We start from the raw sequence: 22,236 nt of genomic DNA, 5'->3' as shown, positions 1-22,236 counted from the left end.
TCACTACCTGTGGTTGCATTTCATGTTTGGTCATTGAGTCACCTTTCACGTTCCTCTATCCCAATGACATCAGGGAAAGAAAATCCAAAATTTCTCAGCAACCATTTGGCATGGTTGAGGCTGCTTTGGGGCCACTTGCTCACTCATTCTCTCAATTGTCATCAGTACTTTAGTGAATGTTCCCTAAGTGCCAACTCAATGCCAAACTCCTTCCTGAGCAACGGATATACCATGAGTAAACACAGCTTTCAGGCAATTCACACTCTTATTGGGCAGGAAGACATCTAGATAACTAAACTCAGTATAGAATGATTGCTGATATAACTGAGCTGCGGAAGCACTCAGATGGGGAATGGCTTATGGTATTCATCGGAAAGTCTACAGGGCTATGTAGGATGTTGCCAGGTGCAGGAGATAGGGCAAATAAGTTAGTCTCTTTGTACCTCTGTTCTCTCAATGGCACAGTCACAATACCTGCAGGGTTTCTGTAAGGAGTCCATGAATTAAAATGCGCAAACAGTTGAGAACAGTGCCGGGCACACAGAAAGCTCCATATAAGTGTTTGTGTTTGTAAAATAAGTCAAAAGAAATAAGAATGAGTGTTTTTGTGACAGAGGAGATCACATGTACCACGTTTGGAAGGTTAATGACATATTGGGTGTTCTGGGAAAGCCAGCTGACTTGGCTGTGGGACCTTGTGCAGAGCTTTGAATGTCAATGTTAGAGGCATGGACTTGTCCCTGTGTATGATGTGCAGCCATTTCTGAAGCTGGACCTTTGCCACAGAGAGTGGCAGAGGATTCCCGTGTGAAATGCTAGTGCTCTGTCTACCAGCCCAGCAGGTGCTAGGTCTAAGAGACTGCCACAAGCCAGGGCAGTCAGTTGCCACAGATGAATGGAAGACAAGCCCTACCTGCAGCCCAGACCCTGGCTTAGCATCATCTGGGAAAGGGTGAGTCAGTGGGAGAGACACTGTGTACCTGCCCTCAAGGAGCTGCTCATCTAATTGGAGTAAGTCCTGCTTCTGCCGAGAATCAACTCAATCATCCTGGTAGAAGGTAGAGATGTGTGGGTAAGAGTCTCCTTCATGGCCTGAGAGGCAGCATGTGTAGCGGTTACCAGCCAAGGCTGACAGGCTGTTGGGTTTATTTTTTTTATTTTTTTAAGATTATTTATTTATAAGAGACACAGAGAAAGAGAGAGAGAGAGGCAGAGACATGGGCAGAGGGAGAAGCAGGCTCCTCGCAGGGACCCCAATGTGGGACTCGATCCCGGTTCCCGGGATCATGCCCTGAGCGAAAGGCAGACGTTCAACCACTGAGCCACTCAGGCGTCCCTGTTGGGGTTTAAAACCTAGTGGTCACTTACGAATTGTGTGACCTGGAGCTAATTGCTTAACCTCTCTGTGCTACAGTTCTCCCACTGGAAAATTAGGCAATGCTGATAATTTTACCTCCTCATAGGAGTGTCACAATGATTTAGTCATATGTGGAAAGTGCTCAGAATGTTGGCTCATAAGAAACACTTCGTTAACATTAGCTGTTCTCAGTGACTAAGGGCCCAGCATGTGCTAGGTATGTGGTACCTCTGGGGTAAAAGGCAGTGGCTTGGCACACACAAATGCCCAGGATCAATGTAGCCCATCTTCTTGGAGCATCAACTTTCCTCAAAGGCTTAAAGGAGAAAAGCCCCCATTTTAGAAGAAAACAACATGGATGCATACCGGAGTTAACCAGGAAATTCAAGTACATGTTTCAGATAAGAGGGACTTCAAAGACATCCTCTGCATAGAGACAAAGCTTCCCGTTATGTCTCCAGCTCCCTAATGGTTTCTATGCATTCTTCCCCCCAACCCTTAGGGACACTTGGGTACAAATGTTCCAGCCACACAGACACATGTGAGCTCAGAGAACTTTAACAATGGCTCATTCTCTGGGGTAAAGATGATCACCGTCAGGATATGGGTGAAAACTGAGGTTTGGGGTTCAAATTCTGCCACCGTCACTTATTAGCTGCGTGAACTTAGGCAAGTCACGTTACCTTTGTCATCCCTCAGTTTCTCCATCTGTGAAAAGAGGGTGATGGTGACGATGATGAGAATAGCAACAAGGAACCTACTTCAGAGGGTTGTGGTAAAAACTCAATAGACGAATAACCACAAAACACTTGGAACAAGGCTGGGCAGATAGTGCTCAGTGCACAATAGCTTTTGTTAAATCTGTTCTCACATTCCCTCCCACAACAACACTGGCAGGTAGGTGTCCTCCTGTCAGTTTTATGAAGGAGGAAATTGAAGCTGTAAGAGGTTAGATCACATGCCCCCCTCCTCTCTGCTGATCGAGGGCATTCCTGCGCTGGGGGGAAGGTGGGAATAAATGAGCTCTGAGGCCTTTTCCAGTAACAAGGTTCCGTGATTCAAGGTAAACTTTTTTTTTTTTTTTCAAGGTAAACTTAAGAGCCCTTTCGTACCACTGTTCTGGCTGGGGCTGAAGCAGCAGAACTCAGGAAAGGGAGGGACTAGCCAGAGAGGGAGATGCCTTAGCAGGGTAGGAAATGGCTGCTGCCGCCCTTCCTTCTAGGCTGCCGCTCTGAGAGGCTGGGTCCTTGCACTCCCACCCCACCAGAGAGCAAAAAGGAAACTCCTGTGCTTGGAGGAAGCTGACTGGGGCCTCCTCTTCCTCAGAGAGGAGCTTGCCCCTGGGGCAGAGGCAGTGCAGCAAGGCTGCTAGAAACTCAGAAGTCAAAGGCTTGGCACTACAAAGCTGAGCACAGACAGGGGCCTCCCAGTGGCTGCTTCTCCTGGCTGAGCTTATCCAGAGTGGGGATTGCCCATAGGCCAGAGGGTTCTGGGGGAGAGGAGTGAGCTCACCACCGATTCATGAACAAATGGGGGAAAAGAATCCATTAAGTAACACGGCCTTGTAGAAAGAGGAGTAGACAAGAGATCTATCTTGACTGTGAAACAGACTCACCATGCGATGAGCAAGTTCTCTTCCCTATGGGTAGAATACAGTCACTCAATGCTTTGTGAACACCTACCATGTGCCAGCACTGCCCTGTGGCCTAGGGTGACACACATGGAGATCGACATGTTAATTTCTCATTCCTTTCCAGCTTTGACATGGAGTCTATGAAAAGTGAGTGCAAATCTCATGCAAGTAAACACATGCCAATTCATAAACTCCTCTTCCTTTTCCTAGCCTGTCCCTCACAAATGGTGCTGCTTGGCCTTAGCTAGTGGCACAAGGTATGGAGATGGTAAAGGGAGGGGCTGTGACCTTCACCTGTGTATCTCTTTATCATCATTCTGATTGAGTCATGGGATTATTATTTTTTTTACATTTTTTATTTAAATTCAATTTGCCAACATATATGGTATAATAACACCCAGTGCTCATCCCATCAAGTGCCCCCCTCAGTGCCCATCACTCAGTCACCCCATCCACCCACCCACCTCCCCTTTTGCAACCCTTTGTTTGTTTCCCAGAGTTAGGAGTCATGGGATTATTATCCTCATTTTACAGGTGAGGAAATGGAGGTTCAGAGAGGGCTTTGTCCAGTTAGTACAGAGCCACTATTAGAATCTTGCCTTCTTACTGGCCACCACCAGGAGTGGAAGTGGCCAGGTCTGAGAACTGGTGACTTTCTGCCTTTCCCCCATTGTAAACAAAGGCATGTAGAACTCCCCACCATCCCCAAATTGGGAAATGCAAGTTTATTTGCTGTGGGCGGAGGTTAGGGGTAAGGCAAAGAGTCATGTAATTTAGGGTCCTGGTCCAGGCTTTCTTTGTGGTAGATCTCCAGTGCTGAACCTTTGAGAGTAAAAGTTAATCTTTCTTTACGGGGACTGTACTCCGTGCCAAGCACCGTGCTCAACTACTTTAGAGCCTCATCGCAGGACTGCAACAGAGATAATTGTCCCACTGAGACAGTAACTAAGTCATTTACATTCTTGGGCCTCAGTTTTGCTTCTCTAATGTAAGAGAGTCTCTAAGAAAGGAATGCTTCTGCTCCCAAGGTCCAGGATATTCTTGGTACTAGAAGGATTTCCAGGTGTTGTTGCTGGAACCCAGGGTTCTACTGCTCTGGTGAGACACAAAGTGGAGCTGGGAGGGTGGTAAGAAGCAGGGCATGGAGGAGGTTGTGGGTGAGCGAGTCAGTTAGTCCCCCAAGCTGGCCGGGGCCATGGTTCCCCTCTCCATCTGGCTGTTCCAGAATGTCTTCTGCCATGGAACATGGCTGGTGAGATCTGGAGGAAACGGGAGGTGGAGGGGCTGACCTAGTGATAAGACCTTCACTATCTTGCACTGGCATGGGACCGCAAAAAGGAGTTGGCTCAGGGGTGAGACCCGCTGGAATAGGGGGCCAATATGGAAAAGGCCGGAGGGTCACTTCAATCCAGGGGAGGAGGCCCATGGCAACGGGAGAGGGCAGACTAGCGGCGCTAAACGACTTGAGGCCAGTGTAGGATAGAGAAGGGGGGCTTCCTGCTCCAGGTGGGGGCGTGGAACTTTCCAGTCGCCACTGAGGAGGCGGGGCAACCCAGGCCGTCATTCCCTCAGCCCCTCCCTGCCTACCCCTGCGCCAGAGCCGCCGTCCTCCCCGCCTGTCGTTCTGTCTGGGTGCGACCCCCGCCCTCCCCAGGAGCCAGTGCTCTGCCTCGGAGTCTCCGGCGGACGCATGGCCGAAGCGCGGGGCGGGGGACCAGCTTCGAGGCTCCCAAAGCCCTGGACGTGGATGCCGTGGAAGCCTAGGGCCGTGAAGGGCACCGGCTGGGAGCCCCCGCGCTGGAAGCCAGGTGAACAGAGCGGGGGCAGACCCCTGCGGGGGGGTCAGGGCCCAGGGGCGCTGCCATCGGGCTAGGCGAAATGCGAGCCCCCCTCGCCTCCGTGTCTCTGGTGGCAGTCTCATTTTCATCTCTGTCCTCTGTCCATTTTTGTCTGAATTTCACCCCTGGCTGGCACTCCGGTTTTTTTTCCGACCTGCCATCCTTGCACCCCTGCTTTCATCTAACGCTTAGCCAGCTCTTGCTCTTTCTCAAGGTCTGTCCATCTGGATTCTCCTCACCCACCTCCTCTCCCGCTGCTTTCATCCTCCGCTCAAAGGAGGATGCTCGTGAGCATGTAGTAGGCATTTAATTAGTGGTATGTCCCTTCCCCCCTAGTCCTCCAGCACTTTCTTTGTCTCTGCCTCTGGCGTCACACTTCCACCCTCCTGTCTATCTTCCTGTCCCGCTGTATGTCTGACCCTCGGCTTACATTTTTGCTTTGACCCACCCTCTCTGCCCTTCTATCCCTCTTTTTGTCTCCTCATCCTTGGGTCTTACTTCCTAGCTGGTAGCTCGCACACCCCCTATCACTCCAGGGGACCCTGACTGCTTCACTCTCTCCCCTTGTTGCATGACATGGCCCAGACACCCTGGCAGCACCTTTGGAGTCACCTTGAATTGCCTCAAAACTCCATCCCAAGGCCTCTTTCCATTCCACAGGTCTCCCAGACTAGCTGGCACTTTGTCTTTTTAAAAACTGAAAAAAATGTGTTTCTCTGAGCACTTAAAAAAAATTCCAGGCCCTGATGCTTCCTTTCCCCCAGTAAGTTCTCCCTTGCTCCTGGCAGGTAGGAGACAGCAAAATGGGTTGGGTTTCTCAGCATAGGTTTGTCATGGAGCATAACCACACTTTAAAGGACAGGGCCCACAGAAATCCCTCAGAGCCGACACTCTGACTGTACACATGTGGACCCTGAGGCCCAGAGAGAGCCAGACTCTCAGCCAGGTCACACAGTTCCTCGGTGATAAAAGGAGGGTAGAAGCCAGAGCTGTAGGGTCCTGGTCCCTGATCCAGGAGCCACTTTCCTGGTGTTTCATAGGGGTCTGTTGATCCAGAGATATCAAGTATCCCACCTGGGAGCCTTACTGCCCCCTCTGTCCCTATCCCCTGGGGCCTGACCTGGCTACCCACCTGCCTGGGTTGGGCTGCTGTTGCCTCTTCCATTAGCATGAGAGCTCCATTGGCATGGGAGAGACCCTGACTGTTGGGCTTACCTGCCGTGTTCTCTACTCTAGCCTCCCCCACCAGTGCCTGGGTGCCCATGTGGACTGATGGGTTGATGCATATGTGTAGGGAACCCCTGGCTTTGGCTGAAGATCAACTCAGAATTTTTATTCAGTGAGAATGTGTGTGTGTGTGTATGTGTGTGTGTGTGTAGAAGTGTGTGTCTGTGTGGGTAGCTATGCTTGGAGAAGGGCACACTGAGAGGGGCTTCAAGAGCCCAGACCCTTAGTTGAGTGGCCCTCGAGCCTCACCACACATCCTGTGCCCTCTCTGATGCATCCAGGGGCCTCTGAGGGCTATTCTTCAGGGGAAATAGGGTGGGTGGCCAGGGGATGGTTCTATCTGCTTCAATTGAGATTACCAAGCCCTAGAGACCCATAATCATAGGGTTGGACTGGGCCAGACCCTGGAGAGACCTGTGGAAGCTAGTCCTCCTCCCCCACCTTCCACCAGCAGCCCTCCAACCACGTGGGCACCGAATCTGGTTGCATTATGGGGTCAGCCATAATGCATGGATGGGGCAGCCTGTTGAGTGGGAAGGAAGAGCCCACCCTTTCTAACTCCCCCATCTCCTCCTCACTCTTTCTGTTTTGTCCCAGGAGTAGCTTCCCCTGAGAGACAAGTGGAAAGGTCCCAGGCAGGGGGACAGCATCCTGAGCTATGTTCAGAGGCTCTGTGTGTCCACTGCCACTAGGTGAGCTGGAGGTAGTACTGGAGGCAGGAGCCAGATCTCTAGACTTCTGGGTGGTTTGACCTCAGCATCTGCCCCCTACCACCCATCTCTTTCTCTACCTTTTATCTCAGCCTTCCTCCTTCTCACTTTCCTCTGTTCTTTCTCTTCATTCTCAGAGGACTCTTACACCCCCAAGTACTCCCTTCCTCTGCAAAAGCCCCACAGATGTTGGGCTTCTGGGAACCTCACCCCCCCACACACAGGAACACATAGAAAAGCTCACAGAAGCAGAGAATGTTATGGAAAGAAGGTGCCCAGGGCGCCTGGGTGGCTCACCGCATTAAGCATCTGACTGTTGATTTTGGTTCAGGTCATGATCTCAGGGTTGTGAGATTAAGCCCCTCCTTCGCTCCATCCCCACCCTTAAAAACAAAAGGAAAGAAAGGATGTACCCAAGAAACCAGGACTCAGCTCTGTTTTCCCAGATGGGAAAATTGAGCTTGGCCAGGAAGGAGCAAGCTCAAGGGCTGAAACTAAGTCAGGCAGAGGGAAATGTTGTTGAGTGGTACAGGGAGGGTTCCTTTGGTCTCAGCTGCTTGTCACTGTGTGTGGGGTTAGAGTGAAGCAAAGCAATGGGGCTTGTGTTAGGAGTTGACTTGCTTTTGCTCATCTCCTCACTGCACCTTAACTGTCGTCTCTGAAGGGCAGGAATGGGGTGGGAGAATGGGAGTGGACATCCTGCTCTGGGTGTCTGTGCCAGGTTCACCAAGTGTTCAGCCCATCTGTTTGAACTGAGGCAGGCAGACCTCCCTGAGGAAATGGAGGAGGTGCTCCATTTGCCTGCCCTCTTTGAGATTGGCCAGGGGCCCATCGGGTGTGAAATGGGGCCCACCACACTGTCACAGCTCAGTGGGTCAGTTGTGTGGATGTTGGGGGGCCAGCTCTCCATCCACTGACACTTTGCCTAGTGTCTGTTGGCGAGATGGAGGCAAGACTCTTGAGCGTCTGGGGAGGAGTGGGAGGCAGGGACTGGGTGGGCCTGGGTCCTCCATCTCTAGCTGCCTAGTTCAAGTGCATGGAGGTTCATCATGAGCTTCCCCAAATATTCCTTTCAATAGTTCTGGGAGGCAGGTGAGACAGAAAAAGTACATCCATGTCCTAGCTTGGGGTGGCAGGAGGTGGTGTCAGAGAGACTAAGTGATCCCTAAAACTCCTGTGACTTGTGCCTGGCTCAGCCAGTACTCCAGCATTCCTCACAGCCAGTCCAGGTCTCCTAGCCCAGCACAGAGCTCCCCCTTTCGGGGTACTCTGGAGTGTGGGGGTGGGCACAGCTATAGTGGTCTCCTAGGCTGTGGGCTGAGAGGTGGTCTTTATGCTCCTCCTAGGACACAGCTCTGTCCCCCACTCCCACTTAGCAGTGCACAGTGGGGTGCCTGTTGCTCCTCACCTTTTCAAGCCCCTCCCACTACCAGATTCCTGCTTCCTACATCAGCCACTCTTACTGCAAATACCCCTGCCATGGCATGGCTTCTGAGACTTTTTTTTTTAATGAACTGTAACTATTTCATGTTGTGGGGATCGGATCCATAGTCCCCTTTCATGAAGCTGGGTGGGGACCCCCAAACCTTTAAAGAGCAGGCCTTTACCCTCCCAGGCTTGACTGGTGGGCTTTCAATGTGGTATGCGGGAATGTGTGTGCAAGTGTGAGGATATCTGTGGTCATGTGCTGTGCAGGGCTGGTCCAAGTCCATTTTCCCCTCATGGTTCCTACCCCCCCCCACCCCCACTTCTTTCTTCTCAGCTGAGTTCCATGGATTATTTGCTGCTGCTCCTTTAGCTCCATGGAAAAAGAAGAGTGGAAGCACCTGTTTCATTACCTGCAGCCATTCCCTAGTGGGGCTCTGGATCTGCCTGCAACAGCCTGAAGAATCCCCATTCCTAGGCAGGGAGAGGTGTGGGGGCCATTATGAGTCCAGGTAGGCACTCACTGGGACCCAAATGTCTTGAGGTATGGCTCAGTAACAGCATCTGGAGTTTCTCTCTGCCACCTCCTAGAGGAGAGAGCTGATTGGCCTTGGAAAAAAGCTGAGCTGTCCAACACCTTCAGTGCCATCCCATCACCTGCCACCACCCTTTACAGCACACCCTCACACCCACTGTCTTCATTTTGCCTGCTAGTGGTTATGCGCTAGCCTCATTTCACAGATGAAGAAACTGATGGTTGGAGTGGCACAATAACTTCCCCTTGGTGACACAGCCAGCAAGTGGTAGAACTGGGAGTAGTACCCAACTTGCCTACTTCCTGATCCAGGGCTTTTTTCCCCATGGCTCAGTGTGTCTGTCACCACATCTAACAGTTAGGAGCACTTATCGTGAGTTAGCCACCATCCTAAGTGCAATTTAGCCTAGTGGATCCACTTAACAGCCATATAAAGGTCAGGGCTGTGATTATCATCCACAGTTCACGGGTGAGGAAACCGGGTCACAGAAAGTTGCAAAATAACTTGCCCAATGTCACACGACTAGTAAGTAGCAGAGTTGGGCTTTGTACATATGCCCTCTAACTTCAGAATCCATCATACTGCTCTTTGCATGACACAACTGGGCTTTGTTAGTGGCAGACAGAGGGAAGCCCCATGTCTAGGGCATAGAGATGCACACATGCACCCCAAGGCTTTTCCACCTGTCCTCAGACCACCCTCATGCACTCTCCATTATCCTGCTTAGTGGCTGAACTGGCATCCATGGTAGTAGCAGCCGCAACAGCACTGTAGGACACACAGGCAATAATGGGGCCTGTGGGAAAAGGGACACCCAGGATCTAAAGGCTTCAGTTATTACCAGAGCCACTCAGGATGCAACCCAGAAAGGAGATTGTGTAAAGGTACCTTTGCCTCATTTGTTCCAGGAACCCTTACTGTAGATCTGTTTCATGCAAGACTCTGGCTTAGGTCAGGGCCTGCAGCTGGATCAGGGAGCAAGGATTAAAGGGAAAGAGCTATCTCCTTCTAAAGAGGCTGAGTTCTTGCTTTTCTGAAGTTCATGGGATAAGAGATGGAGATCAAGAAAGACCAAAACAAATAGCCTAGACATTGCTCGGGCCATTTTATTTTATTTTATTTTATTTTATTTTATTTTATTTGGCCCATTTTGAGATGTCACAAGGTGGGGATCCCTGGGTGGCGCAGCGGTTTAGCTCCACCTTTGGCCCGGGGTGTGATCCTGGAGACCGGGGATCGAGTCCCACGTCGGGCTCCATGCATGGATGGGACTGCTTCTCCCTCTGCCTGTGCCTCTGCCATTCTCTCTCTGTGTCTCTCATGAATAAATAAATACAATCTTTAAAAAAAAAGTCACAATGTGTATGGCATATATTAGGATTGTCGCTTTCCCTGACTATTGTGTTCACTTAGTCCTTCAAAAGATGTTTTTATTTAGTACCTACTCTATGCCAGGCATTGTGAAGTTCTTGTTCTACTCATTTATAGCAATTGCTTTTTTGTAGGTTTTGTACTTTCTATAGTTTTTTCTTTTTTAGTTTTCTGGTTTGATTATTGTTTATTTTTTAAAGAACTGAGTGTCTCAGAATCCATCATCTCTGAGTCAGTTAAATATATCTACTAAAAGGCTAGCGGGGTTTGGCTGTTATTTATATGATTGCAATTTCTTCATGGTTGTCCCTTGAATATCTTTAAACAGTACTGAGAAACTACTGTAGGCACCGTTCTTGGCACCATGAAGTGGATGGAATTGGCTGACATGGTTTCTTTTTTTTCTTTTCCTTTTTTTTTTTTTTATTCATGAGAGACAGAGAAAGGCAGAGACACAGGCAGACAGAGGAGAAGTAGGCTCCATCCAAGGAGCCCGATGTGGGACTCGATCCCAGAACTCCAGGATCATGCCCTGAGCTGAAGGCAGATGCTCAACCACTGAGCCACTCAGGGGCCCCTCTGACATGGTTTCTTTCCCTTAGGGAAGCTGTAAGGATCCTGCAGGAGCTGTGCTTTTATACCCTTTTAGGGTTTTCCAAAAGCAAGGTAAATTTGGCTCCAACTCAGGACCTTGGGGATGCTTACAAATATGACAGCCTAGCCTCAGGAAGGAGGTCGTCTACCTTCCCACCTGTTACAAGGGTTCCTGACTCTGGGTAGGATTTTGTTTCCAGAAGGGAGTTCTGGAGTATAGGTCTCATCTACACCCAAGACCTACAGGGACATGGCTCATCTTGAATGAAATGCCAACTCCAATCTTGCCATTGAGAGAAAAGGGGGGAGGGTGCACACTGGAGCTAGCCTTGCTTCATCATTTCTCCTCTGATTCTCATCAGGGCCAGCAAGGAAGGAAGACCAGAAGGAGGGTGGCACCTGGGACTATGTCTGTCTTTGCCATTGCCTGGGTGACCTTAACAAAGCTGTTGTCCTAATAAACATGAAGTCTTGCTCTCGTCTGTGTTGTGTGCTCTAGCAAACAAATGAGGTGGATGTGGGCCCTGCTTTCTAGGAACTTCCTCTTCCTAACCGATGTGCAGGTATGATCCCTATCATGGATCTGGTGGGTTCACTTGAGAGTCATCTCTTCTTAGTTTCTGTATTTGTAAATGTGGAGGATGGTGAATGGATGGCATGTTGTCTGTAGTACTCCCAGTCCTGGCTAATAGGAGGTCCTCAATTCAACAATGAAGTCATCATGGTTTTGAACTTGTATTGGGACCCTTGTGAAGAAAGGCAAGAGAGAAATCAAATCTTAACACTCTATTTATTATTGAATATAAACCAGCTTTCTGATGGTATTTGCTGTCACACTCTTGGGAGCCCTCGCCTGTCATGATCCATGCATATGCCCCAAGTTTTCCTGGCATTTCTCTGCGGAGGTAGAGTTTAGACTTGAGGTAGAGAGCTGGGGGTAGTGGGAAAGTTGCAGAATGCTGGGGCCTGTGCAAAGTGGGAGTGGCAACTTCCTGCTCAAATATTTCATGTCCAAGATTCTCTCTTGGCTGTCCCTACTAATCAGAGATCTCACTTAAGTTGTCTTCTGAACTCCCCATAAATTATCCTCAGCAAGCCACTAAACCTTCACGTGCACATAGCACATGTATTTAAATCCCCCATAGAGTGCGAGGCACATTCAGAGTCCAATGAATAATAGTCTGTGCGTGTGGCCAGCTCGCTCCTTCACCCACGGTCGCTAGTTCTGGCTGTGACTTCTCCCCGCCTACCCCTCCCCACCAGCGGTGTGACCTGAGCAAGAGGCAGCAGCGCGGATACCGGAGGAGCTGGACGGCAGAGCCCCGCCCACCACGATCTGGGCCGCTTTCTGGGAAGTCCGGTGGGCCGGACTGTGCCCTCATTGGTCGAGGGGCCTGTAGGTGGGCGGGGCGTCCCTAGCGCCCGACTCGCCACGGTTTCCTCCCCACCTGTGCGGAAAGTGGCCTCTGGTTGACAACAGCTAAGCAGCCTCGCGGCAGCTGCCCTTCTCACTGGCACCATTACCCTCGCCAGACCCCAGGCTCTGATCGTGTCCCGGACGGAGCAGTCCTTCCTGCACTCACTTCCTGCCCACTGGCCGCTGTGTCAGGGTCTCGAACCCAAAGTGGTGGACGGGGCCTCCAGGTAGGAGTTGGGGCGGCGTCAGGGAGAAATCCCGACCAACAGGGCAGGGCCTCTTGGGGCCCCTTGCCGGGCCTAGTCTCCGGCGCTCTCCAGCCCCCCCTCCCCCTGCTCTTAGCGGTTGGGCCAGGCAGCGCACGCAGGAGACGCAGAAGAAGCCAGCCGAGCCACCTTTGCCCCCAGGATTTGGGGTCAGAGTCGCCGAAACTGGGGGCCTCCCTGAGCCTGCGGGCAGCGCTTCTCCCCAGGGAAGCCCCGCGAGGAGGGTGGTAGAAGGCTTTCGGCCCGTTATCCGGGGGGCCTGCGGGAGTCCAGAGCCATAGCTCTGGGGCTTTGGAGGGGGACTGGAACTGGGCGGGGATGGCGGCCCTTTGGGCTCTGCGCCACCTTGCCTACCCTCTTCCTTCCTCTGCTTTTGAGGGCATTTCCAGGAATCCCCGGCGGCCCGTATGGGCTTTCCCCTTGGCCATTGTCCTCCCTTCTGGGAACCGCTGCAGACTTTCCTGGTGTTAAGGTAGCTGTGGGGATCAAGCGAAAACCTTTGAATAAGTCTCATCTTTCAGGGCTTAGTCTCCCCATGAAGTCCCAATTGGGTTTGGATTACTGAAGCTCTGAAGGAAGGCTTCCTTTTAGTGGCAGCTTTTGGGATTTCCAAATTATGTAGCCTGGGGTTCTCTCCATTTCTCTTCTCCTAAGTCTCTTTAAAGTGGAGCACTGAATTAGGACTCAGGAAACTGGGGTTCAATCATTAATTCATGTGACCTTGGGTGAGTCACGCTACTTCTGTGGGCCACAGTGTTTTCAACTGCACTTGTGCACATTCAGCCACACTCAAATTCAGATGGTGGGCTGGATTTCAGTATCTAAAGGGCCAGTCTCTTCCATGACATTTTGACTTGTCCCACAGGTCCAGGCTCCTAACCCATGGGGAAAAGGTTGTCTTTGAGATGCTTGGGGAGACAGGACCTATGCAGATAGAAAGCTTTGTGGTGATTATGCAGCCAAACCAGCTGGAAAACTAGTAGTGGTGGGAAGGGCAAGCAGAACAACAGCCAGACTGAAGGTGGGAAGGAGTGGGGCCAACTCAGAGCCTGGGACTCCAGAGGTTGGGCTGGAGAAGCCTGGCTGCTCTGTGTCCCACTTGGAGTCCTGAGGTCTGCCTACCTAGGAGAAGAGGGTGATGAATCACACCCAGGGCTATTTTCAAACCCTAACTCCTAGTGTGGGAGCTGTTCCCGCCCCCAACTCTAAGGGTTCCTGTCTCCACCTACATCTTTTCTTCTTGCTCTCTGAATTTTCCCCCTCACTTCCATCTGCCTGGAATAAAGGATAGACGATTTCTATCTGGGGGATAGGAAGGCTGACAGCCCGAGGGCATAGAGGAAGAGGCACCTCTGCAGGTGGTTTATGAATGGTTGATGGAGCAAATGGGGAAGAGTGTGATGGGAACGATGGTGTTGGGGGCTTGGGGGTTCTTTCACCCTAAAGCTATAGCTGCCATAGCACTGGACATTCTGGGCTTGGTCCTCATTTCTGGGATTTGACCTTTGTCCAGTTTTGTTGTGGATTTGGGGTTTGAAATTTCTGCTCCCTGGACCTCTGTAATTAGGGCTAGGAAACACCACATGGACAGAATCCCATTTCCCCTCTTCCCTGGCCTTCTGTCCACCTCTTAAGCAACTCTTAGAGAAGTATGCTAAGCCTCACTGTGCATCTGCAGCTCCCCTCCCCCATCTGGAGAGGAGACAAGTTTGAGAGATTGGTGTTTAGAGCAAGAAGAGGGGCAGAAGGCGAACAAAGGGGCTGTGTGTCTTGTGCAAGTGCTGGGGAGTGGGGCATGAGTTGTGCAGGGTGGTTGGAGGGGCCTTCCCTAATAAAGCACACCTCCTGAGTTTGAGTTTAGGAGCAAAGAAAGTGCCACAAGGAGGCCTGAACATTGACCCTCTCTGCCTTCTTGAAGATTTGAAATTTTGTTCTTAAGACTAGGAATTGGAGAGGGAGCAGAGGGGACCGCTGGAGACAGCTACAGGAATACCCTGCAGCAACACAAAAGCAAGAAGGCTCCAGAGGAAGGAGAGGTTGGAGTCTCTAATCTGGATGCTGTCGCAGCTGCTGGTACTTTTCTGCTAGGACACTCTTGGAGTTCTCTGTTCCAGCCACAGGAAGTTCAGGGTCAGTGGATGGCAGTTTTAGTCAAAGCATAAAGCTTATCTTTTTTGGAGAAGGTGGGGCAAGGGGTCTTTGGCTGGAAGAAGGGACCACCTCAGGCTTGAATAAAAGAGAGAGAAGGTTTGGGTTTCAAGTTTGGGTAAGATTAAGTGTCTTGGCCCTGAACCATGGGCCTTTGGGAGGCTATTAACAGATAAAATAGAGATAAGAGATCTCAAAATCTGAGGGCTCTAGGATGGGAAGTGTGAGCTCCCCCATCCTACATCCCTGAACAAAATAGTTGAGCACAAGCTAGGCATAGAGTTGTTGGCATCAAGTGTTCATTAAGGCTCTTTTCCTCTGTGACCCATGGTCTTGGTTTGTGTGTATGTGAGGAGGGGGTGAGTAATTGAATTAGTCTGTTACAGGTTTGAAATGCTGTGTTGTGTGCTCAGTCTCCTCTTGCCCAGCCCTCCACCTTGGGAACTCATATGTCACTGGTTGCTGTCCCTGTTTACCCTGACCCTCAGGGTACTGATACAGCTAACTGGATGTTAAGTTCCTCAGGAGTGCAGGGTGATGTGGAGCAAAGCACAGGGGACTGGGAGCTGGACATATGGGAGGCTTAAATCCAGGCTCCGTTGCTCCCCTTGTGACCGCTCCGACTCTTGGTTTCTCCCCACTGTTTCCACCTTCCTGGATTGGATGAGGGGATCTATGGCTAATGCTTTGTACATTACCAAGTACTGTACAGATTGTCATTAAATTCAGGCCTGCCAGGTCTTATGGAGGATGTAGAGTGTAACCCCCACCTTCAGGGAGGCTACCATCAAGTATGGGGGTTCGTGGTACGAATAACGCGTGGCATACTAAGTCTTCACCTCAGCCAGCACTTTTTTAAAAAATGACTATGAAGCCTTTCAAACATATAGAAAAGTAGAGACAATTAGTGTAATAAGGTCCACGTACTCATCACCCAACTTCAACAGCTGTTAGCTGTTGCCCGGCAGGTGGCCTGTCCTGCCAATTAACACCTCCATCTACTTCACCTTTCTTTGTTATTTCGAAACATCCCCAGGGCAGCTTGTCAATGTATCTCTAAGTAGTTCGATGTATATCTCTAAAAGATAAGAATTTGTAAAAAAAAAAAAAAAAAAAAAAAAAAAAAAAAAAAGCCATTGTACCATTAGTCCATCTAGAACAGCCCCTTAATATCATTTAATATCCTGACAGTGTTCATAGTTCTAATCGTCCTTGTCATTTTCGTTGAGGGGGCTGTTTGCCCCTGGGAGGCCTGACTAGGCAGCCATTGCTTTTGACTGAAGGGAAGGTGACTGATGGAGGGGAGGCAGTGAGTGACATTTGAGTTGAACCTTTGAAGAGAGGCCCAGGCAAAGTCAGAGCTGGATTAAGGGAGCCCTAGACCTTTATATTACAGCATTAGTCACGGTCCCCTGGACTGCAGCTCCCAGAGCCGAGGAAGCTGTGACTTGTAGAAGCTTCTTGTGGAGACTCCGTGCCTTGCTTCTCTAGCAGTAAAAGGGGGTGAACTCTCCCACTTGCCTGCCCAGTCCCAGGGCCACCCAGGAGCTCGAGGTCAGCTGTCCCAAGAGAATCCCTGGGAGCCTCCTCTCCTCCTGGCCCCTCCCCTAACCACACCCCCCCCCCCCCCAGCCACTTTGGAGCAAAACAGGATGCATTCAGGATGAGCGTCTTTCCCAGCTTGTCATCTAATCACGGAGGCCCAGCTTGGAGCTTCCTCTCTCATGATAAAAACCCTCACTGTCTCCCTTTCCCCTCCACCTCAGTAAGGGTGTGCTGACTTCCTCCACATCGGGGCCAGCCCTCCTCCACCACCATGTGGAGCTGGGGGAGAGTTTCCCTCATCCATGCCTCTCTTCTCACTGCCCCTGAGCAGGCTGTGAGAGGGACGGAAAGGCCCCATGAGTGCTCTCCCGGGCTACAGCCTCCTGCTCTTGGCCTGTCCTTGGGAAAGGAGTGGTTCCTTTCCAATAAGCCTAGGATTCTGCCACTGCTTGGTTAATGATTGAGCCACATAATTACCACCTTGAAAAGTCACCTCTGGGGATGGCCATTAACTAACTCCCTGTCTACTGGAGGCCTTAAGGGCATCCCATCTTAAACCTCACCGCCCCCCCCCCCCCCGCCCCCGGGGAATGTTAACAAGCATTCCTTCATCTGAACTTCTGGGGCCAATTACACATCTGCCCCCTGTGTCTTGGTTTGGGCAAGCAGAAGCTGCTATTCACATTGCCGAAGGACATGCATTCACCTGGGTGGTTATTGAGGGTCAGGGAGTTGAGTTGCTAGGGATTCAGATGGGCAGTGGGGTCAGGGGGATCTTTAGGCACCAGAGTCGGAAGGGGCTGGGGGTGTTTCCAGGAACCCTTGACCCTCTAAGGTCAATTTGAAAGAGTGAGAAATACCCACCCAAAGGATCTGCTATTAGTGGGGCTGTGTGTGTGTGTGTGTGTGTGTGTGTGTGTGTGTTTTCTGTACAGCTGCCTTTCACGTCAGGCAGGGACATGAGCTATCAGCCACATTGCTGCTGCTGCTGTAAGGCTAATGCCTCCGTCGTGGAGGAGAAGGAGACCTTTTTCCAAGAGCCTGTATCTTGACAAGCAGTAGTAATTGGGAAGGGTCAGGTCAGGTCCAATTTGGAAAGCTCTGGACCCCAAGCAGTTTTCTGCAGTTTCAGTGAGAAGCAGCAGCATTTAGTGAACCATGTGGGCCTAATATAGAGTCAGGAGACCTGGCTTCTTCTTGTGCCTCTCTGTAGCTGCCTCTACACGAGTGACTGTAGAGAAGACATTTCCTTCCTCTGGGCCTCAGTTTCCACATCTTTAAAACTGGCAGGGAAGGTGGCAGGGTTCAGTGGTCCCTTGGGTTCCATTCCAGCTGTAAAATTATGCATTCCCAGCCAAAATCTTGTGTTTGTCCACAAGGCAAAGGTCAGTTGGCTTTAAATTCTGCCTGGCCTGGTCACTAAATATCGTCAATTGGCTGGTCAGGTCTGGCTCCCCAGACCTTGAACTGCCACAGCTTTGGTTTTCTTCACACATGGGCTTTTGTGTGGTTTGCTCTCTAGCCTCCCTCCCCACATTTACCTCTGTCCCAAGTGACCACCCTCTAACCCATTCAGCCACAAGTTAATGAGGGACCTGCTCTCCCTGGACAATACCAGCCCAAGGTGCTCCTGGGATCCTGGGTCTCTGTGGGAAGTGGCTAAGGGCTTAGCCAGCCCCAGTCACTTTATGCTTTCTCCCACAATACCCTGGAGGTAGGAAGCCGGCAGAGCTCAAGGAAGAAGGACCTTTAAAGGACACTCAGTCCAACTCTCTTTGTGAACCCAAGTATTTGTGTAGCTCCTGTTCCCCCATCTTCAGTACCTGGGAGCGGTGTTTCAGAGCAGTTGCTTCCATTCATAGAAGGTCCCAAAGTGTTTGCTTATGTTGAACTGAATGCTGTATCCCTGTGGCTTCTACAACCCTAGCTCCCGGCTCTGCCCCGCTGGGAACCACCTAGCCAATGTCTGTTCTCCCTGACTTCCAGAGGTGTGAGGATGGAACCCAAGTCCCCCTGCTTCTTCTGGAGGCCAAACAGCCTCAGTTCCTCCAAGTACTTCTCCAGGGACTTGGGACCGGGCCCCTTCCCAGCCTCGTTACTGTCCTCTGCGCATGCTACTATTTGTGGCCCTGAAAATGCAAAATGGGACTTGGGAAACCCCTCACTCTCCTGTCTATTTTTTCTCGACTGAGCTTTTTATTTTTTTTTTTTTAAGATTTTATTTATTTATTCATGATAGTCACAGAGAGAGAGAGAGAGGCAGAGACATAGGCAGAGGGAGAAGCAGGCTCCATGCACCGGGAGCCCGACGTGGGATTTGATCCCGGGTCTCCAGGATCACGCCCCTGGCCAAAGGCAGGCGCCAAACCGCTGCGCCACCCAGGGATCCCTCGACTGAGCTTTTTAAATAAGACTTCTCTCTTATATTTTTCTGGTGACTTCAGCAGGTATCTGAACCGCCAGAGCCCTGGGCCCAGACACTTCATGCAACTCTCTGATTCATTAGTTGGGTCCAGCCAGCCCTCATGACTGAGCAAACCTTGGAGTCTGGGGCCTTCTTCTTGGCTAGGGCCTCGCACCAAGTCTGGTGAGAAGAGTACTCACCTTTAATGAGTTGACTGCAGTATACTCTGTGGGGGCTGCCAGTGTATCCTGTTTTCCTGCCACATGCTTTCTTCCCTTGAGCTGGGGGAGGTGGAGGGAAGGGAATATTTTGAGGAGCACTGAAGCCAGAAAAGAATATGAACCATGCCCACAGTGGGTCTTAGAGGGGTGAATCAGACAGGCAGAAACACCAACTCAGCTGTTCCTCCTCTGCAGTTGATGACAATGATGAATCTTCCTATTTCTTCCCATTTCCAAGCTACTTTCACTCCCATGATTCCATTCTGTTTTCAGAGCAGCCCAGTAAGCAGTGTGATCCTTGCTGATGCCCACCTGTGGCCCAGATGGGGGAAGGCATGGGCTCTGAGGAGGGAGGATTTGGAGCCTAGGTCTCCTGATGCTCAGCCTCCCTGTTTCCCCCAAACCACATCTGGCAGCCAAGGAAGCTGGGGCTGACTCGGCAGCTTCCTCACCACAGAGGAACTTCTGCCCAGGCTGCAACTCTGTTCCCATGGTAGAGGAAGCAATCTCCAGGGTAGGCAGCCAAGGATTTCCTGTCCTTTATCTGGGGTGGCCAAAGGTTGGCCTGTCTGAGGTGTGAGATGCACACTTGTAGCCAGCTTTTCTGCTCCAAGGTCAAGTCAGATTGGGGCTATGTGCAGGCAGCTTAGGAAGTGCTTGGTCCCAGACATCTGACCTGAGCAGCCCCCACCTGAGCATGGCTTTCTAATTTTTTTTTTACTTAAAGATTTTTATTTATTTATTTGACAGAGACAGACAGAGAGAGAGTGAGTGCACACAAGTGGGGGGAGCAGCAGAGGGAGAGGGAGGAGCAAGCCCCCACTGAGTGGGGAGCCCGATGTGGGGCCCAATCCCAGGACCTTGCGACCATGCCCTGAGCCTAAGGGAGACGCAACTCACTGACCCATCCAGGAGCCCCTGAGCAGGGCTTTCTAAATGTGAAAAACAAAGAGGGGCATGTGGGAAAGAGGCCAAAGTAGAGACGAAGCAAAACACATGCTGAGTTGCATACACGGAACTTGGGGCAGGGAAGTGTTAAGATGAGGAGCAGGGGTCCTGGGGTAAACAGCACTGGGCCTCCATTTTGTCAGCTATAAAGTGGAGATATGTACCTACCTTAGGGGGTTTTGAGTATTAAATCCAATAATAGAAGCAGCATTCTCACTGTTACTGTTGTTTAATGGTCCTTTCTGCCACCTTCTGTCACTTTGTTATTTTTCACAGGCCGGGGGATATGCTCAAACATGCTGCCTCCTGGGCATTAGGTCTGGACTTCTCTGTCCTTCAGATTCCACTTCCTCCAGAAAAGCTTTCCTTGGCCACACCCACCTGTAGGGAGGGATCCTTCTGGTCTCCTTGAGTGGCATTTATGGCCATGATACAAACAATAATAATAGTAAATTACTCTAAATTCTTGACACATTTGAACTTACTTAGCTCCCATGATAATTCTGTAAGGTAGGTACTGCTATCATCATCCCCATTTTCCATATGAAGGAACAGGCAAGGTGAGGTTAAATGAAGAATGTACTCAAGGTCACATAGCTCGGGAATGATGGAACTGGGATCAGGACCAAGTCTACCACCCACCCCCCCTTAGCAACGGTGCCATGCCTCTCCTTCCCCCTTTCTCTGGTGCCCAGCCAAGAGGCTAGAGTGGAGGTTTGGGTCTCCCTTCTGTCCCTGACTGCTTATTGTACCCACCAGTGATCAGTCACTCTTGGGCAAATAGCCCTGGGGTCCTTGTCTGCCCCCTCCCCACCTGGGTAGACAGATGGAGAAGAGAGAAAATCAAAGGGCTGGGTATTCATGCTCTAAAGCAGAGCTGCACTGTTGGGGGAGGGTTTGTAGGAGGAAGCTGGGAAGATGGTTCTGACAGCATCAGGCCTGCCTGTTTAGAACCTTCCAGCATGAGGGGGTGGAGAACAGGGTGCTGTGTGGCAGCAGGGAAGAAGAGACATTATTATGAACTCTTTTGACACTGAGATTTCATTATTTAGAAGGTGTGGGTGGTTAGGGGCCATTGGCAGGAGGTGGGCCGGATTGACTTTTGTGCCCCCTCCAACAGGTGTGGCCCATGCTGGTATGGGGCATGTGGAAGGGTAAGTTTTTGTCCAGAAGCTTTAGCCCTCCTACAGTGTTCCCACCTCAGGGCCCTTGGGAGCTACAGACTTCCTTCCCATAGGCTGTTCCAGGTGTCAGCTCCATTTCTTTCGAGCTCCTTCTCTGCCATCTTGCCTGTAAGCAGGGGCCAGGGAGTGCTTCAGATGATGGCCTACATTAGCTTCTGCCACCCCGGGAAGTATGGGCCTGGTAGCGGCTCTGGCCAGGTGCTCCAGGGGAGTTTGGCTATTGTTCAGTTTCAGACCTTGGTGCCTAACCCAGGATCCAGAGGCTAGTGGATTCAGAGAGGAGGGATCCCAGGGAGGCAACATGAGAACAAATCAATAGGATGGCTGTGGACATTTAGGTAGGCTCCTGGCTCCCATCTGTAGTCTAGTGGAAGCCATTTGACCTTTTGTAGCCTCAGTTTCCCCATTTGTGCAGTGGGCCTGCTTTGGACAGGGCTGTCCTGAAGACCACATGATATGTGGGATGGTCAAGTGTTTTCTCCATGGATGGAAAGTTACTTCAGGCAAAGAGTTCATACTGCAAAACACCTGGTGCACGTTTCTTGTATCTATAGGGCCAAGGTGACTTCTATTTAATGAAGAGTATTGTAACTTGGTGGACTTGGAAGACTCTGAATCTAGACCACCTTGATTTGTATCTTGACCTGCAACTTCCTAACTGCTGACTTTGGGCAAGTTACTCACTATCTCTGGGCCTTAATTTTCTCATCTGTCAAATAAAAATATCCTAGCACCTAACCCCCACAAGATTGTTGTCAAGATTCAGTGATGTAAACCACATCAAAAGTACCTTGCCTGGAACAAAAACAATGACTCAGAACCCTTTGGCTGTTGTTATTATTATCATCTCATTTTATACTTGTAAAAATCTCCTGTTGTCAGTGCTATAATCATATCGCTATTTTACAGATAAGGACCCTGAAACACAGAGAAGTTAAGTCTTGCCCAGTATGATCCGTATCAAGTCTTTAGCTCAGGGCCTGGCACATAGTAAGTACTCAGTAGATATTAGTGTTTGATATTAATTATTATTCATGATTATGTTCAGTATCATAAGGATTATTATCAGTAATAAACATAGCCGCAGCTACGAAGTAAGTAGCAGAGCCAAGACTACATGCCACTTTCACAGATTGCTAGCCTGTTAGTACACCCAAAAACCTGTTTCTAGATAATACACAGCTGTTAGGTCCCCATTTTGGATTCTTCTTGCCTTCACCCCACATGGCCTAAGCCTGCACCTTTCCCCCCCACTGCCCCCCGCCCCCCAATGCTCAGAATCCCAGCCCTTCCTTTGGCTGCAGGGCTCAGAGAGGGCTTGTGTCCACTGGCTTTCAAAGAGGGAACAGACCCTGCCTGAAGAGGCTACTTCTCTAGGCCCATTTTCTTTCTGTAAGAGACAATTTTTTCTG

The 22,236-nt window shown here is 50.5% G+C and overlaps 1 protein-coding gene and 1 long non-coding RNA gene across 9 annotated transcripts in view; both read left to right on the top strand.

Annotated features, from left to right (window-relative positions):
• The window catches only part of LOC144308463 (uncharacterized), an 852,603-nt gene that overhangs the window by 241,355 nt on the left and 589,012 nt on the right, over positions 1–22,236 (top strand). The window lies entirely within an intron of this gene.
• The window catches only part of STARD8 (StAR related lipid transfer domain containing 8), an 82,992-nt gene that overhangs the window by 36,202 nt on the left and 24,554 nt on the right, over positions 1–22,236 (top strand). For 4 of the 8 annotated variants that reach the window (XM_077889955.1, XM_077889952.1, XM_077889954.1 and 1 more), the window contains exon 1: positions 12,126–12,335. The exons of 1 other annotated variant lie outside the window; for it this stretch is intronic. Coding sequence is in view for 3 of the 7 variants with exons in the window: in XM_077889948.1 (XP_077746074.1) it covers positions 4,681–4,798 (118 nt within the window). In the remaining 4 variants the exon portion in view is untranslated. Of the gene's footprint in view, positions 1–4,587; positions 4,799–12,125; positions 12,336–21,733; positions 21,815–22,236 lie in introns of those variants that run through there. 3 more of the 8 variants (XM_077889948.1, XM_077889947.1, XM_077889950.1) reach the window with 2 other exon arrangements.

This window comes from Canis aureus, chromosome X (genome assembly GCF_053574225.1).
Source record: "Canis aureus isolate CA01 chromosome X, VMU_Caureus_v.1.0, whole genome shotgun sequence".
Taxonomy (NCBI): Eukaryota; Metazoa; Chordata; class Mammalia; order Carnivora; family Canidae; genus Canis; species Canis aureus.
Note: the sequence above shows the minus strand (reverse complement) of the source record. Positions and strands in the feature narration are given on the sequence as shown.